At 58.4% G+C, this 17149-nt stretch overlaps 1 protein-coding gene across 1 annotated transcript; it reads left to right on the top strand.

Moving 5' to 3' along the window:
• The first annotated feature begins 4449 nt into the window (after window positions 1-4449).
• Window positions 4450-8491, top strand: HLX (H2.0 like homeobox). The gene is made up of 4 exons (XM_069008471.1): window positions 4450-5429; window positions 6009-6188; window positions 6665-6849; window positions 7663-8491. The coding sequence occupies exons 1-4, from the start codon at window positions 4859-4861 to the stop codon at window positions 8005-8007; spliced, it is 1281 nt and encodes a 426-aa protein (XP_068864572.1). The 5' UTR covers window positions 4450-4858; the 3' UTR covers window positions 8008-8491.
• The last annotated feature ends 8658 nt before the right edge of the window (window positions 8492-17149 follow it).

The raw sequence follows: 17149 nt of genomic DNA, 5'->3' as shown, positions 1-17149 counted from the left end.
ACTACACAGCATTTGGGGGACTACAAAAAGTCTCTCCCCGTGAAGCCCCTCAGCTTCCCATGCTCTAATGTGTTTCCTCAGAAAACAGCAGTTTCAGCGGTTGCAAGAAAGCCACAGCATGCAAACGTGCAAGTGCAAGAACAAGTCTGCAGCTCAGTGGCTGGTGTGCTGTCCCTGGAGCTGGGAGCTTCAGGCTTTGATCCGCTCTCACATATGGACCCATTTGATGGCACCTATTCTGCTGGAACATATGGGCAACTCTCGGGACTGCTCACATACAGAAAACCCCACAGAGTTTTCAGACAACTATAATACAGACGTTTCAGGGGAATTTTGCTTCAGAGCAATTTTAGCATGCCCTGTGGACTCAACTCCCATCTAGGATTCCTGTGTGTGCACCCCAACACCTCTCCTTGTTGCAAAGCTGCAGGTGAGGAGGATCAGGCGCTTCCCTCCAAAAGCACACTGTGACCCAAATTCAAACAGCAGTGAAAATACATCCGCAGGCGGCTTGAAACCCTGCCCTACCGCATGGAAGCCCAGATCCCGCCTGCTTTGCGACGCCTTCCACGGCTGCTCAGCAGATGACATAACATTAGTCGTGACTTACTGACACAGGTATTCAACTAAATAACGCGTGAAACAATGGAGAGGAAACGTCAAGGGGTTGGCCAGCTCAGTCACTGGGTTCGCTTGCGGTTCTGGGCAGTTCCTGCCTGCGCTGCTGTTGAGCCTCTCAGATAAGGAGCTGTGCTGAGCTGGGGGAAGCCCCTCCAGCCCCGCGGCGGCGGCTGCGGCTGCTTCCAGCGGCGGATCCCGGTCGGGGGTCTCGGCCGGGGTCGGGGGGGCGGCCCCGCTGCAGCGTTCCCCGCATCCCGCGGCGGAGCGGGAGAAGAAGCGGCAGCGGCCGCCGGGAACCCCCTGGCTCCTTCCCTGCGCCCCTGCCCACCCTGCAGCCCCAGCCCGGGGCGGCTGCGGCGGGAGGGGCTCCCCAAACGTGCTCGCCCGCTGCTCGCGCGGACCCCGGAGTGGGTTTTTCGGAAGTGGGAGGTTTTGGGAGGGTGGAGAAGCCCCGTCCCGGGGACTCGGCAGGTGGCGACAGAGCACGGGCTTTGGGGGGTGCCCGGCGCTGCTCAGGGCGGGAGGGGCGGGGGGCTCCTCTGCGGGACCCCCGGGGCAGGGGTGCAGAGGCCCCGCTAACGCCGCGCGAGCAAACCTTCTTCCTGGAAGGCTTCTCATGAGGATTAATACTTACTTTTACTAGTACTCTTACAGAGAGATAGAATAGGATTTTAACTTAAAAAAGAAATTTGTATATCTCGCACATGTACGTTTCTAGATACAAATATAGGAATAATCAGAGCACATACAGAAGCCTAAAATCCAACAGGCAAGGCGCAGGCCGCGGGTGGAGGAGAAGGAGGGTTGGAGGCCGCTCCGGCAGCATCCTGAACCGGCTCGGAGGGGCAAACCCAGCTCCCCATCTCCCGCGGCTGGGCCGCCGAGCGCTGCCTACAGTGACGGGGACCCCCGAGCCCCCAGTGGGGTGAACAGGCTGCGTCGGGCTCAGGCACCGTTCGGGGCTCGGGAGAGGCGGCCGGGGGCTCGGGCTGCCAGCACCCCGGCGGGATCCGTGGGATCGACCTGCCCGCAGCTCTCCGGGGAGCGGGATGGAGCAGGCATCTAGCCGAAAAGGGCTGTCCGTCCTTCCCCGTGGGGCGCTGGCAGGCAGCGCCCGGCCCTTTCCGGGATGCTCCCCGTCCCGTGCCCTCGAGTAGAGATGGGGGAGCTGCAAAGCCTCGGACTTAGTCCTTCTATTTTCCCCTCGTAAGAACTCGAATAATTTTTTTCCATCTCCTTTGTCGGCCTCGGGGAAGAAAAAAAAAATCCTTCGAGACTCCCTTCTTAAAAAAAAAAAAAAAAAAAAAAAAAAAAAAAAAAAAAAAAAGCAGCAGCATCGCTTCTGCCACACAGTTCATTCGCCTCCTTCTCGAGTCCCTCGGAAAGCAAGATTAAAGGGGAAAGTCGCAGCTGTATATTTATGTTTTCATTGCTAGAAGGGAATTGATTTCCTTGCATTTATTTTTGTAGTTGCAATACACAAGGGCGGATTTGCGTCACCAAAGCAACTTGCTGGTTGAGATAAAGTTGCACAAATATTGAAAAGGGAAGCGCTCGCGCTCATTATGAAGTTTTTCTCCGGAAGAAATAAGGATTTCTGCTGTATCCTAAAATACTAAAGCCGCTTCTATTTTGGGACAAATCTCGCAGGCACATCCGCTCATTTAGTCCGAGTTGGAACCTCTCAAAAAACAGGAGATGACCTGGACTGCAGCGAGCCCCGGGTTTCCTGCAGCCTTCTCCCTCCTTGCGCGGGAAGGAGGGGCCGCCGCCTCCCCCGGCAGCGCGGCCGCGCAGCCCTGAACGTCCCCGGGCAGGCAGGGAGGCCTGCGGAGGCCTTTGGGGAGAAAGGACACCCTTGTCCCCGGGAAGAGGGAGAGGCCGGGGGGGTGAGGCAGGTGCTCCTGGTTTCGGCCGCGGAGGATGCGCGCGGGCGCAGCGCGGCCGAGCCCCGGGAAAGCACCTGCCCCCGCGGCCCGGACTCCCCAGTTCCCTCGCCCTCCCGAGGCCCGGCCCGGGGGTGAAGGGCTTTAGTGCGAGGCGTTCGGCGTTTCCTTTCGGGTTATTTTAGTGTCCGCGGGATGACAGCGCTTCCCCGCGCTCGGGCCCGGGGTCCCGGCCACCGGCGGCACCGAGGCACCGGCGGCACCGAGGCAGCGGAGCCGCGGCCGTGCCCGGGTCGGGTCTGCCCGGCGTGTCCGCAAACGGGCCTTTCCCTCCGGTGCTGCTCATCCACGGGCCCTGCACGGCAGCGAGGCGAGATGAGTTTTGAAATCAGCTCCTAAAAAAAAAAAAAGAAAGAAAAAAGAAAGAAAGAAAGACAAACACCACGTTTGGTTTTGCTTGGGTTTTTTTCCCCTTGACTGCCTGGTGAGCAGCCCCGGGCTGGTCCGACGCTCCGGGGTAGCAGTGGTAATTGCAGCAATAATTTAACGAGGCGGTTTGCGGCCGGGATGCAGAGCCCAGGGCACACTTCGTTGTCTGTCCCTCGGGCGGGCTGGCGGGATAGCTCTGCCCGGCGGTGGGAACGCGAGTGGAACCGGAGTCGTTCGATCCGGTTTGAGATCAAGAAGATGGCTCTGGGGTCAACTGGAGTGGGGGAGAATAGGGGAGAGGTGCAAGGAAAAGGGGCTTTCCGCTGTTGAAGCAGGAAAAGTTCAGACATAATCGACCTTTTCTTTAGCCGGCTTCGGTTTCGGACACATCTTGGCAAGCCAGCCCGTCTTCATTTTACGGTTTTGCCTCGTTAATAAGAATCAAACCAAAGCAAAGAGGTGCCTGGCTTTTCCCGGGGAACCAGCCTCACCTTTACCCGTTATAGCATACGGTTATGGCTGAGGAACGCGTTCACTCTCACTCGCAGGTGGTTTCAATATTCACACAGAAGCTACATCTTCATACCTGGTGAAACAAAAATAGTTCGCCTTTCTGGCGGTTCCCCGAAAACCGTCAGAATTTGGGAAACGCTTTGGAAAAAATAATATGACATTTTTTGAAACAAAATCAGAGCAAACTTGCAATCGTCCGACCCGGCAGGCTGCTTAAAACGGCAGCGACTGCTTCACTTGTACGAAAACTAAAAATAAATAAATAGTTGATTTTCAGAGTCAGGTCAGGACAAATGTGATGTTAGAATGGAGGGGGGAAAAATCGCCAAAGAAGTTTTGATAAGTTGTCCCTAAATCATTGCAGTGAATATAGCATAATGATTCTGGTGTACTGGAAAAAGTGGGGATAGTTTTGGAGTCAAAGGTTTGAGAAATTATAAAGTAGTTTTTAAGGTGTAATTAGTATGCAAGCAGATGCAGCCACCGGGATGGAGAACCTGACAAAAATCTATTGTAAAATTACCATGTCGTCAAAATAATATTAGGTAATTAGTCGCTGCTAATGCAGGATCCAACGTGTCCTGGGCCCAGAATATCTGGGGGCTCTCATAAATATATATGTTGCGTGCATCAGCATGGACTCCTTCTCTTCCAGACTATCCCAAGCCCATTTATCCGGGAAGGAAACACATTTCCTTGAGAATCGTTTCCAAGAGGACAGACCCGCTTCCAATAGCCAAGAATTTCCCGGCGCTTTTCTTTCAAACGTTTGGAAATCGCGGCGGCAGCAAGCGCGGCGACCTTGCGCTGGTTGGGTTTTTTTGGGGGGGGGTAAAGGGTTTGTTCAAAGTCGAGGGCGCAATTTAAGGGGGGGATAGGTGTGTGTTGGGTTGTACTTTGCGGGGCAAACCGCTCCAAATCGCGGGTCCGCGCCACGCAGTTGGCGCTGTGGGCGCGGTGGCCGTAGCCGGGACCCGGCCCTGCGTGGGCGTGTCGGCGGGCGGTGCTGCCCAGCCCCGCGGATCGCGGATTGGGCGTGGGGAGGGAGCGAGGGCTGCTCGCTGCCAGAGAAAGTTTTGGGGAGGGGTGGATATTTTTTTCTTCCCCCAGTGCGAGGAAAGGGGGTTTGGTTTGGGTTTGTTTTGTTTGCGCCTCTCCGCTCCTCGCCCGCTCGCTTTCTTCGTCTGGCCGTGGGTTCTGGGGACTTTTTAATTTTCGGGGTTATTTTTTTTCTTTTTTTTTTCTTCATTTTTTTGGTGGTTGGCTCTCCCTCCTCGCCCCTCCGGGAAGTGCTCCACCAGCAGCCTCTCGCCCCGCCATCCCTCCCCATGCGCCCGGGGCTGCGGGCAGCTCCGCGGCGCGCACCCGGGAGCTGAGCTGCGGAGCGGCGCGTCCCCTCCTCGGGCAGGATGTACACGGCCGGGCTGGCTCCTTTCTACGCCTCCAACTTCAGCTTGTGGTCAGCGGCGTATTGCTCTGCATCGGGGCCGGCGGCCGGCGGCTGCTTCCCGCTGGACGCCGCGGCGGCGAAGAAGCCGTCCTTCTGCATCGCCGACATCCTCCACGCCGGCAGCGAGGCGGCGGGAGGAGCCGCCGACAGCCTGCCCGGAGGACCCGGCACCGGGATGCCGGCCGCGCTGGGAGCCGTGCACCACGGCGGTCCCTTCCACGCCACGGCCTCGCCTCTCCGGCCCACGCCCGTCGTGGCCCCCGACGCCCCCGCCGCCGCCTTCCCGCCGCGCCTCTCGCCGCTCTCCGCCGCCTACCACTCCCACCACCACCGCCCCCCGCAGCACCGGTCCCCCGCGGCGGCGGCGGCGGCTGCGGGCGGCGGAGGCGCCCCGGCCCCCGCCCGGCTGCCCGGCGGCCACACGCACGGCTCGGCGCCGGCGCCCGCCAGCAAGGACCTGAAATTCGGCATCGACCGCATTTTATCGGCGGAGTTTGACCCCAAAGTCAAGGAAGGCAACACGCTGAGAGGTAGAGAAATTGGCTTGTCCGCTTTCCCTGCTTACTCTCTCGGGTGCTCTGTTACTTGTACTGTGATTAGCGACTACACCCGCGATTTGAAAACTTTTCTATCTAGCCGAGAAAAGAATTACTAAAAAAAAAAAAAAAATTATAAACCGGAGTCTCTAATAGGCTCACTAAGCCAGCCCCCCCCCCCTGCCCCCGCCCTGGCCTCCGCACGGCAGAGCCGGGGCGCAGGGCTTGCGCCCCTGGGAAAATAGCGATAGCGGGAAAATAGCGAGCGGAGCACTCCGCACTTCCCGGAGCGCCCAGTGATTTCTGCCTCCCGGGGCACAGCCCGTCTAAAGGCTTTCGCTGCAATCCATCTCCCCTCGCGGCCCGTAAACATCCTGACCAAGGGAGTAAATATGTCGGAGGATGTCTGACTGCCGGGGCACGGCCGCCTCTCCCGAGGAGAGCCCCTGGGGGCGGGAGACGGCTGCATGGTGGCCCCCCGAACCCCTCCGGCCTGGGACCCGCTCCGGATCATGCCGGGTTGTCGGTCTCGACCGCGGTATAACAGAGCTCTCCTTGTTCCTGTGCTCGCAGATCTGACCTCCTTATTAACTACGAGCCGCCAAACTGGGGTTCATCTCCCCAACTTGCAGCCTTCCGCCGGCCAGTTCTTCGCGTCTCTAGACCCCATTAACGAGGCCTCTGCTATCCTGGGTCCCTTAAACACAAACCCAAGGAGCTCAGTGCAGCACCAGTTTCAAGACACTTTTCCAGGTACATCTCGTCCCTCCTCGACCCTCCCGTGGCGCAGGGCCCTTCGTCCTGGAGCAGCCCCCTTCCTCCCGGAGGGACTCGCCAGGCACTTTTGAAAGGCCGGGGTGTGTGTTTTGTAGCGAGGTTCAGATTTTGGGCGAAAGCCGGGCTGCGTGGGGGGGAGGAACAGTCGGCTAGGGCCTGACCTAGAGGATCATCCCATAGAGTACAGGAGTAATAACCTGGGCAGAGAGAGAAGGAGCGGGGAGGGGGGAGAGGAAGAAATTCGGGTTCCAGGCAGCTCCACCCGCGCCCGAGGCAGCACAAGCTGATAGGACACGTACCCATCGGGCAGGCAGGGCCACGCTGGCCCGGACCCTCCCTGCACACCGCAGTCCAACTCTTACTCTGATCGATTGAAGGCTCCCTTTCAGGCTGCAGTATTAATAACGCCGTCTCCCCCTCTCTTCCCCCCGCTTTTCTCTTCCCCTCCCCAGGTCCGTACGCAGTTCTAACCAAGGACACGCTGCCCCAGACGTACAAGAGGAAACGCTCCTGGTCCAGGGCTGTTTTTTCCAACCTGCAGAGGAAAGGTTTAGAAAAACGGTTCGAAATCCAGAAGTATGTCACCAAACCGGACAGGAAGCAACTGGCGGCGATGCTGGGGCTGACAGATGCTCAAGTAAGAATGGCTTCGGTTTTGTTTCAAACCTTACTTCCAGTTTAGATGGATACCAGAGGGCAGTAAGGTTTCGAAGTATTTTCCCTTCCTTTATTATAAGTGGGGCTGTCTGAGGGGCTGCACCTCGCCCCGAGCATCTCTTGCGCCCAGTTTCCGCGGCGTACGTCGGCCCGGCACGGAGTTTTCGCCTTTGTTTTGTCCACCAAGGAGCAGGCCGGGCAGAGAGACGAGCGGGGCCAGGGCAGACCATCAGTGTGCGCTTTACTGGAGTGCAATTTGCTGTAGGAGGCAGTTTAGGTCAAAGGAAGTAGATGTGAACACACTATTCTTAATGTCCTTTTTTTTTTTCTTTTTGTTTTTAATTTTTTTTGTTCTAAATATTTCCTCGCGTTGTGAAATCCCTCGTTCTGAGGAAGTGAAAACACTTCTTCAAACGGAATCATTAAACGCCACTCTGTAATGATTCCACTATTGAGGGCCCGCAGCGCACAGAATTGTTTAACGCTGTGGTTTCTTGAGCAAGATTTGGTTTCCTGGAAGAAGAAGCAGAAGGAGAGAGGAAAAACCCCATCCAAACAAACAAACAAACAAACACACACGGGGTGGGGTGTGTGCAGTATTTAAATACACAAACTAGGAGGAGGAAAAAACAAAGAAAAGCCATTTAGTCTCGTAAGGATCTGGGCAGCGGGAGGGGAGGACGGCTCCTCCTTCTCTCCCCACGTTGCCGGTGCCGGTGGAAGGGGTCGGGGCCGCGCGCGGTGCGGGGCGCGGTGGGGCCGTGCCGCCCGTCTAAGGGCGGTGCGGCCGCAGGTGAAGGTGTGGTTCCAGAACCGGCGGATGAAGTGGCGGCACTCCAAGGAAGCTCAGGCCCAGAAGGACAAGGAGCCGCCGCCGGAGCCGGAGCCGGCAGCCCAGCGAGCCGGCGCACCGCCCGCCGCCCCCGGGGAGCCCGAGCGCAGCCCCAGCCGCTCCGACGGCGACAGCGACAGCAGCGACGCCGAGTCCCTCGACATGGCCCCCAGCGACACGGAACGGACTGAGGGCGCCGAGCGGAGCCTGCCCTCCGCCGGGCTGGGCAAGTCCTGCGACAGCGCCGGCCTCCCCTCCCCGCCGCCGCCCGCCGCCGCCAGCCCCGAGCCGCGGAGCGGCCTATAGTCGGGGCGGCCCGGGACCTGTGCGCTAATTTATCTCCCTTCCCCGTCCCGGGAGCGCGGCAAGGCCGGCCCAGCACCGGCCCTGGCTCCGGCCTGCTCCCGCCTGTGGCCAGCGCCCGGCCCGGCCAGGGAGAGGGGCCGAGGACTCGGGCGGAGAGGGGAGCCCCGGTCCTGGGGCGGCAGAGCGTGAGGCGGCCGCCTTTCCCTCAGAGCTGCTCGCAGGAGACCGGGCGTTCTCTCTTTTGTTTGTTTGTTTTGGTGGTTGGTTTTTTTTTGTTTTGATTTTTTTGTTGTTGTTGTTTTTTAAATTCTCCGTTTCCTGCCCCTCGTTCTCTCCAAGGAAAATCCGAGCGAGGGACTGCGAGAACGCTCTCCAAAATCCCCACCTTTCCCCGCCCCCCCCCCCCAATTTACAATGTGAAGTATTTGCCAACGTCCTCATTGGTTGCAACGTGTTGCTTCGAATAATCCGGCCAAGAAATACTGCACTGACAAAATATATAAATATAAATATATATATATATATAACTTCTGTAAATAAAATGTTTGCTATGGTTTGTAGCCACGTCAGTCTGTTGACCAGGGGCGAGGGCTGGCGTGGCTGCCCCAGCTTCCTTCACCCCTCTCGAAGGCAGCAGCTGCCTCTCCTCGCCTCGGAGCCTCCCCAGGCAGCCTTCTCCTTTTACTTACTTTTTTTTTTTTGTTTTCTTTTCTAATGAAGGCAGTGACAAGGACTGGATTTGATGACGCAGAGTTGCGCACCCGATGAGAAGGTTACCAATGTCATTCGTAATCCCGCGTGTGCCCGCACATGTGTCTGTGCCATTGATCGCTGGTGACCGGCAGGGTTGGGCCGTCTGACCGCCCTCGACTCCCGGGGCCGCTGCCGAGAGCCGGCGGGGCAGTTTTGGGGCGCGGGGGGGACACGGCGCCTTTGGTTTGTTTAGTTTTGTTTAGTTTTGTTTAGTTTTGTTTAGTTTTGCTTCGCTTCGCTGTCGCTCCGGTTCGCCGTGCGCCTCTCCGCAAGCCCCCGTGACGTCACAGCGCGGCGGTGCGGCTGCGGGGTGCGCTGTGACGTCATCCAGGCGCTGAGCGCGGCGGGGAGGCCGATGGCGGGGTGGGGTAGGGTGAGCTCCGGGGGGACACACGGCGGAGTCTCCCCCTACCCCGGTGCGCGGCCGGGCGGCTCCGCCGGAGCTCCCCGGGGGTCCAGGCCGGGATCCGACGGCTCCGCTCGGGTTCATAGTTGGCTTCGCCCTCGGAAAAATATAAAGCGCCGCGCTGCTCCGCGCTCCGCTCCTCTCGGGCCACGAGGGAGAACGGGGCCCGCTTCTGAGCCAGCCTGCTTCCCCCTCCTCCCTTGCCAAGCAGCAGAGATTAGAGCGAAAGCCGCGGCGGTGAGCAGCCCCCGTCCTTCCCTCTGGGAAGCGAGGTTTTTGCCTCGGCACGGGAATACGCGGGGGCCGGGATCCTGCTCACGGAGGCAGGGCAGGGCAGGAGAAGCTGAGCCACCTTCCCTCTGTCCCCCAGGCTCGGCCGATGGGCACTGAGCCTGTGGCATCGCTGGAAAGAAAGGGGAGACGGAGGAATAAAGGCTGGACAAATCCCAGTGCCCTCCAGCGATACGGAGGCGGGTGCACCTGTGGCCTTCGTCTGCTGCTTCTCTGAAAGCTCAGGCGAGAAATCCTTCGGGACCGGGGGGGTTTTCCAGGGAGGACACCCTTGCTAGCGGGAGCAAAGCCTCGAGGAAAGGGAAGGAAAGGCCGACAGAATTCCCTCGGCAGAAGCCCTGGGGAAAAGGAGCTGGGGCATACGGCAGGCCACGAGACGTCTTGCCGGATGAAGAAGGGACGGGTGAATTGGCAAAAAACGTGTAACCGAGGGGGCAGAGGCTCCGTCAGAGCCACGACAGGCAGGGTGATCTCCAAGAGGGGTGCCCACAAAGTTCTGACGCGTTCCTGGATGCCCGCAGCGCCCGCGCAGGGCAGCGCTCCTCGGGCGCCGTCCCTGGACGACCCCTCTTGGGACAGAGAAGCGGGACGGGGGAAGAAATTATCTGGAAGGGGCTTGTAAATTAATGTTCTGCCTTTAAAACCTTGCCAGGGAGGAAACGAGGGGGTGGCACACCTTATCGGGGCACGGCGTGGGCCCCGCAGTTCGCTTTCAGCCCCAGAAAGCAGCTGCGCCCATCAGCGCGGGATCTGCCGTGATGTTGGAACTCCCCTAAACTCAAGGGAAGCCGCGGGACAGATGCCCAGCGAAACACGATTGTTTCTCCTCCGATAAACCACCGTGGTGCGGCTCACGGAACCGCAGGAATTTGTTTGCCTTTTGAGTTTGCTTCCTGAAGACTAGCCCATGCAGGAGAGAGGGTTTTGGAGTGGCTCTTGTCAGATGAGAAAGGAAAAGCGCACCGGGAAAGAGTTTCTCTTCCCTTGGGTTAAAGGAATCTGCGTCTCCTCCGAGCGCAGGGCTGGCTGCGCGGGGCCAGGCTCTCTCCACCTCGGCCTCCCCAAATAACGGGAGCAATGCCCGCCTGGACTCGGGGTCGGGGAGAGAGCGGGGCAATGCCTTTATGGCATCACTTGAAGATAACGTGACAAAAGAGGGGGAAATAATGCTGTTGGGACTCGAGCTTTGGAGAAAGATGCTCAGATCGGAATGGAAAAGATGGGATAAAATTCCTTCGTCCTCCTCCCGCTTTTTGTGCTCCGTGCACCTCGAGTGCTGTTCGGGCCAAGGGGCCAAGTGGCGGAGCCGGGAGATGGGTTTCTTCCTCTCCCCCGGCTACCGGGAAAATGAATCACATCTCTCACCAGTGTGCTCCCGCTGTGCACATGCAGGTAGAGCAAAGCCACGAAAACGAGTCTGGGGAAAGATGCGCCCATGGAGGGATTTGTTCCAATCTCTCCAGGGAAGGGAGTTTTCCCTGTCCCGCGAGGCTGTAGTTACTGCTCGATTTCTGCGGGAAAAGGTCGGGAAAATGTCGTGACCGCAGGCAGCTCCAACGCCGTTCGCTGGTGAAGGCGACGTGTCCGTAGTGCAACGCAACCCCCACCGCGCCCAGAACAGGTCAAAGAAAGCTTGGGGGTGCCTCTATTTTGTTTGCTTGTTATAGCCTGGTAACACGAAAGCCTTTTGATGCTGGTTGTCTCTGAAGGCGAGACGCCCGAGCCCACTGTTTTACTACCGACCCGAAACCCCTCGACGGTGTTTCAGTCGGGGGCAGGAGCTTTCTGGGCGGTCTCTTCACCTCTCCTAAATCGGCTGTGACTCCTTCCAGATCTGTGCCGGGCACCGCCACCCCCTCGGGCTGCCCGCGCCCGCGCAGCGCGGCTGGGTGACAGCGGGGTGTCGCGGCGGGGCCGGGGTCCCCGCGGAGGGGCCGGCAGGAGCTTCCCCGGCACTGCCCCGGTCTCCGCGGTCCCGGCCAGGGCGGACTCTCCGCACACACTCGTTTCGTTGCCTTGCTTCCCCACCCGGCCGGCAGAGATTTTTCGCGCTGATTTCGGACGAAAAGTTGTGCGTGAGACCAAGAAGCTGGAGCGATACGAGCTGCAGCACGGAGAACAGAGGTTTTCCTGCCTCCTCCTGCGTGACATGTATGGGAAATCGGGTTAATACTGAAGCGGGAGGCCTGGCCGTGCCGCTCCGATACCCCAGCCCTGTCTGGGGGCATCCACACTCGCAGGGATGCCCAGCCGGGCTGATCAGAGCCAGGTTCGGCCGGCCTTCTTCCGGGGGAGCAGTTTACCAATAACCCCACCTTTGCCGGGCGCTGTGTTAGGAAGTCCAACCAGACAGTTTTACTTTCGCCCGATTTCTTACCAGAGACCTCGATCTCCGGAGACCCGACTCAACCTCAGAAATAACAGCCACATTAGAAGAAAAAAAACCCAAAACAATAATACAACAAAACAGAAGCAATATTTTAATCAAGCGATGTACGGTGCAAAAGGGTCGGGCAAGGAGCTGGGATCGGGGTCCGCCGCGCCCCCCCCGGCTCGGTGCTGCTCCCCCCAGAGCCCCGTGGGCGCGGAGCTGGCGGCAGCGAAACCTGAGTTCGCCTCCCTCGTTAGCAGAGAGAGACCCGCCCCGCTCCTTAGGAAAATATTTTTATTTTATTTTAATGTCGGGCTTAAGCTGATGTCTTAAAAAATAATTGTTTTCAGACCCCAGTTCGCTCGGCATCGCCGTTTCACACTCGCAGGCACACACAGCTTTCCCTGCAGTTCATGCCTCGGGACTGCCTGGCGTCGGCAAGACAAACTGCAATCTCCAAAATGTCAACTTTTGCCACAATCTCGACTAAAAAAACCACCCCCTTCTTATTGCTGTTGAGCGCTCATCAGAAATAATGGCTGTTTACACAAAACCTTTATTCACTTTCTTAAATAAACACCAGTGAATTCAAATAAAGCAAAGCCTCAGCTATAATTCAAGCACAACGTTTGCTGTGTGTATTCTCGGCTGCCGACCTGGAGAGACTCCTCAGAGAGAAATATGAAGTCTCTTTCATAGTCCACCTCCATTAGCTAAATATGCTAGCTCACCTCGGCCAGGTTTATACTACTTCGGTTTTCCTTTTTCCCCCTCTTTTTTATGTTTTTCCCCAGCTGAAGGGGAAACATTTCCTCCCTTTTCCCCAGCCCCTTTTTACAGAGGTGTGGTCCGGACACTTTTCTTTTTAAACCAATTTGCAGAAGCCCCTTCCCCTCCCCTTTCACAGCCTCGGCTCGGGGCGCGCTGCGGGCGCACCGCCGTCCTCCGCAGCCCGCGCGGCCGCCGATGCTCGTGGCTCGGCGGGCAGAGGTGGCTCTGATTAAGGGGAGGTGTGTGGCTTGTGGGTTGGCGAGCCTGGTGAGGCAATGCCAAGGTCTCGTTTATCTCGGAAAGAACCGCGTAGAAATGCAGTTCGTGCAAACCCACAAGCTCAGCGGGGCAGCGGGGAGCGGCGGGGACCCGCGGAGGGAGCGGCGGCCCCGCCGTCCATCGCCCCTCGAGAAAACCGGGTCCGTCCCGGCGCGGCGCGGGGAGCGCTGCCCTCCTGCTCCCCTCATCTCCCTCGCTCCCAGGCCGGGACTCGCGGCCCCAGCCCTAATGAGATCCATTAAGCGTATTATTGATGTGGAGGTTCGCTGTGAGGTCCCGGCTGGAGGGAAGCGGGGCTCTGCTGCAGATACAGGCGCTCTGATCTGCACCACCTGGCTGAAACCAGAGAGCCGCCACTTCATTAATGGGTTTAGCCTTTGCTAATTGGTGTCTTTAGGAGCCTTGCCAAATTCTGCTCCGCGATCTTCGGAGGCAGCTTTTGTTTTTCCTTCTGCCGGTGACATTCGTTGACGGCGACTAGAGCCGAGCCCGCTGCAGCGCCGGCGGCCCGACAGTCCCCGACGGGCCGGGCTGGGCTGCGCGGCTGCTCCGGGCACCTCCTGCCCGCTGCTGCCTCCTCCATCACCACCCAACATCGTCATCTTCAGCAGAAGTGGAAACGCCGCAGGTGAACCCCGCAGCGAGGAGAGCCAACCCCCTCTCCTCTCGGCCCGGTGACGGCTGGCAGGTGACACGAGTGGAGGTGGGGCTGTCACCTGTCACCCACGCCCCCCCTGCGGAAAGCAAGCGCAGGGGCCGGGGCTGTCCCTGTCCGCCAGGGCAGCGGGGAAAGCGGGCGCAGGGCCGATCCCGGGATAAAGGGAGGCGGCAGGGGCAGTGCCCGGCTATGCCAGCCCCGCTCCCGCCGCAGCCCGGAGCCACCGCGGCTCTCCCCGGCCCGGAGAACCGGCGCCACGGCCGAGCCCCTTTCGCCACCCGCCCTCGGGGTCAGCTTCATTCCCGGCCCCGCGGCTCTGAGCAGCTTTTCCGAGACTCAGACGGCCGTAGCTAATGAAATCCGCTCACCGCAAATCACAGAGCTCTGCCGTACGCTATAATCAAATTTCTGCTTGCCTTAAAAAACCCGGGCCACCCTCCTCCACCCCCATTCTCCGGGCAAACCCCAAATCAAAGGTTTCTAGCCATCACACCCCTCCAGTTATGCCTGGTCCCTGGCCATGTCTCCCGGCCGTTGTGCCATCGCCTGCTCTTCCCCCCTCCTCGCGATGACCAGTGCCTTTCCTCGGCCACCAAAAGAGCAGACTGCTCGCGACAGCCCCTGTCTGTTTGCCGATCACCTGCATGGCAGCATGGGGGTGATGAAAGGATGGGAATGCTGGAGACAAGAGAGGGGTTGGAGGGTTTCCTTGCCCAGAAGCCCAAAAGAGGGGTCGTCAGGGAAGAGATGCACTCTCACAGACACAGACACAAATCACGCCAGCCTCATTTCCAGGGCAGTGTGTCACCAGCCGTGTAAGTCAAGTATTCAGGGGTCAGACACGGCTGATAAATCACACCTAGCGGAGATTTTATCCTCCTCACGGCACCGTCGTCACCGGGCTTTGCTGAACCGCTCCGCGGGCCGTGCCCTGGTGCCGGCCCCGAGGCGAGGGGTCAGAGCCGATACGAAATGAAGAGGCACTGCCGTCCCCCCCTCGCCCTCTAACCCGGAGCCCGCCCCGCCTTGGTCCATTTTAGCTGGGCTACAAAGGGCTCTGACCCGTGCGGGACCAGGACAGACCTCCCAGCTCCACGGGGATCCCCGACCCTGTGGCTGAACCCAGCCCTGGAAAGCAAGAAGAAGAAGGATGGGATGCGGCATGGAGCCGGTCCGTCTCCCCGAAAACATCCCGGTACAATTCTAAAATGCATGAGCTCCCAAGCTGGCCCGCGTCGCTAGAGCGCTCCACACTTCCATAGACGAGCCCAAGACCTGGCCCACAGCCTTGTCATTGTCCTTTGACACCACATAAACAAAATATGTAGTTGCAGATGAAAGATAGCTCGAGGGAATTACAGCCTGTGTTTTACAAGCAATCCGCTTGAGCTTTTCTATTATCATCATTATTTTAATGACAGTAGAGGTATGTCGGAATTCTCTTTTTCAGCGCATTCATACAGATATCTGTACATACGTATGGGAGTGTGGATATGTCCATACCTACACGCATATTTATATGTAAAAGCAGTCCATTGTAAATACCTGTCTTTGTATAAATGACTGGACTCTGCAAGAGTATAAACGTCTTTAAAAGACCTTTTCGGCAGAAATGCCTAGATTACAGGCATTTTTAACTCTTGGCCGTAACGAGACCTGTCTGGATGTTAACAGAGATGCCCAGGATAGCAACTATAGGATGACTTGATGAACCAGCATCAGCTTAGTCTACAAACAAGGGCTGTTGACGAGGAGAGAAGGGGTTAGACTGAAGCTGATACAACAGCCCTTTCTTATCGCTGTAGTCCTTCAGCACGGCTCGGGAGTGGGTATTTTTACCAGTGATGTAACAGGGAGGATGTGGAGCTCGGTTCTGGCTGGGGCTTGGCTCTGTACGGCTTCCCTTTTTACTGTAGTGCTTCAGTTCTCTAGAACTTAACACATCCAGTACATTTCGCTTCTCAGCATTGTATTTCCAAGGACAATTCTTAATGTGGGTCGTTTGGCCCAAGTGGCCCCTTCCCCATCCCCGGAGAGTCCCCTCCCGCCCTCATCCACCAGTGTCTGTGACCGCAGCCGCAGCGGGTTAGCCGCCGCTGGGTGAGGAGGGGGGGTCCTCTACTTCATCCTCAAGCCTTTGGGAGCATTGTCCAGGATGGGGTGGAGGTGGGAAAGGTCCTGATGGCCTCCCCCGAGCTGTGGATTGCTCCGACCCCCGCCGTCCCTCGGCCCCGCAACCCACCCGAGGCGGAGCGGGCGGGGGCGGCCCCGCGGCCCCGGCCGGATCGGGCTCCGCTCCCCTGCTACAGTAGACGTGTTTATTTGTGCGCGAACCCCTCCCCATAAATCCCACCATCTATAATCATTATCTACATGGAAACTTTTGCCCCCTGCAGCCCCCAGAACCCCCCCCCCCACTCCCCCCTACCCCTAGTTAGCGGTGATGATTTTAAAAGCATGCGATGATCTAAGCCCTAATACTAATATTATGCATCATTTGGACAGGATAACCATGCCACCTTGTCAAACGCTGCCTCTTTACACAACCCATTTGCTGCATCGCAGAGTCATAACGGCGGTGATGGATGGGCCGGGGACCCCCCGGCGCCCCCCGGCGCGGGCAGGAATGCGGGCGGGCCGAGCCCCCGCGCCCGCGGCCGGCCCGCACCCCGCCGGCGACAATTTATGGTCTGTATATATTTGCTGGCTCCAGATATCGGCAACGTAATGGATGGTTATATTTTATGAATCCGAGGCTCGGATCTAGGGACTCGGGAGTCCCTTCCTTGTATGGTGCACTCCTGTCTCGCCCTTAATCCGCCCGGCAGGCAATAAACTTCCCCGCTAAATGCGCCGGGAGATAACAGACAACTTTTATTGATTACAAGAGAATGCTCGAAACTAAATAAAGGGTTTTTATGAGGATCCCTGCGAAGACCCTTTTCTCCGCAACCATTAAGCGCAATATCGACGTTTTACTGCGTGTAAACTGTGAACTTGTTTAGCCATAAACGCTGGGGCGGGCGGGAGGCAGACGAAAAGCGCGATGCTCGCCGAGAGAAGCCGGACCCGGAGGTGCCGCCGGGCTGCCAACCCGGAGGGTGTCCGCTGACCCTCCGGACTCCCTCTCGGTCCCTCTCTCTTCACCCTTGCCGCAGGCGTCGGTGCGGGGACCTCTCCTAAACATGAGAACAGGGAGCGCTGGGGCGCAGCACCAGAGATGCTGAGCCGGGGAGGGGCGAAAGGCACCTCACAGCTGCGTTTGGAGCGGGACGCGGAGAGTTATCGCCCGGGCGTACCCCGAGGGGAGGATGCGGGGGAGTCCACTCGCGCTTTAAAGTGGATGATCGTGGAAGGTTGCTCCACCTTCCCCCTCTTTCCACAGGCTCGAGTGGGGGAGGTGTGAGAAAAGAAGCGAATTCATGTATTTTATTGTATTTTACTGTATTCCGACCGTCTTCTTTATAGCTCAGAGGTGTAAGCGGCGTTAAAGTCTCCGCCTGGAAGAGGGATGGTATTGAGGCGGCCGAGGAGAGGCAGGTCCTGCATCAGGCAGCCGGGCTTTGCCCGGGGACAAGGTAGAGACCTACCCGTGGTGGCTTCACTCTCCCCC

The sequence above is a fragment of the Aphelocoma coerulescens genome, chromosome 3, assembly GCF_041296385.1.
Source record: "Aphelocoma coerulescens isolate FSJ_1873_10779 chromosome 3, UR_Acoe_1.0, whole genome shotgun sequence".
NCBI classification, from domain to species: Eukaryota; Metazoa; Chordata; class Aves; order Passeriformes; family Corvidae; genus Aphelocoma; species Aphelocoma coerulescens.
Note: the sequence above shows the minus strand (reverse complement) of the source record. Positions and strands in the feature narration are given on the sequence as shown.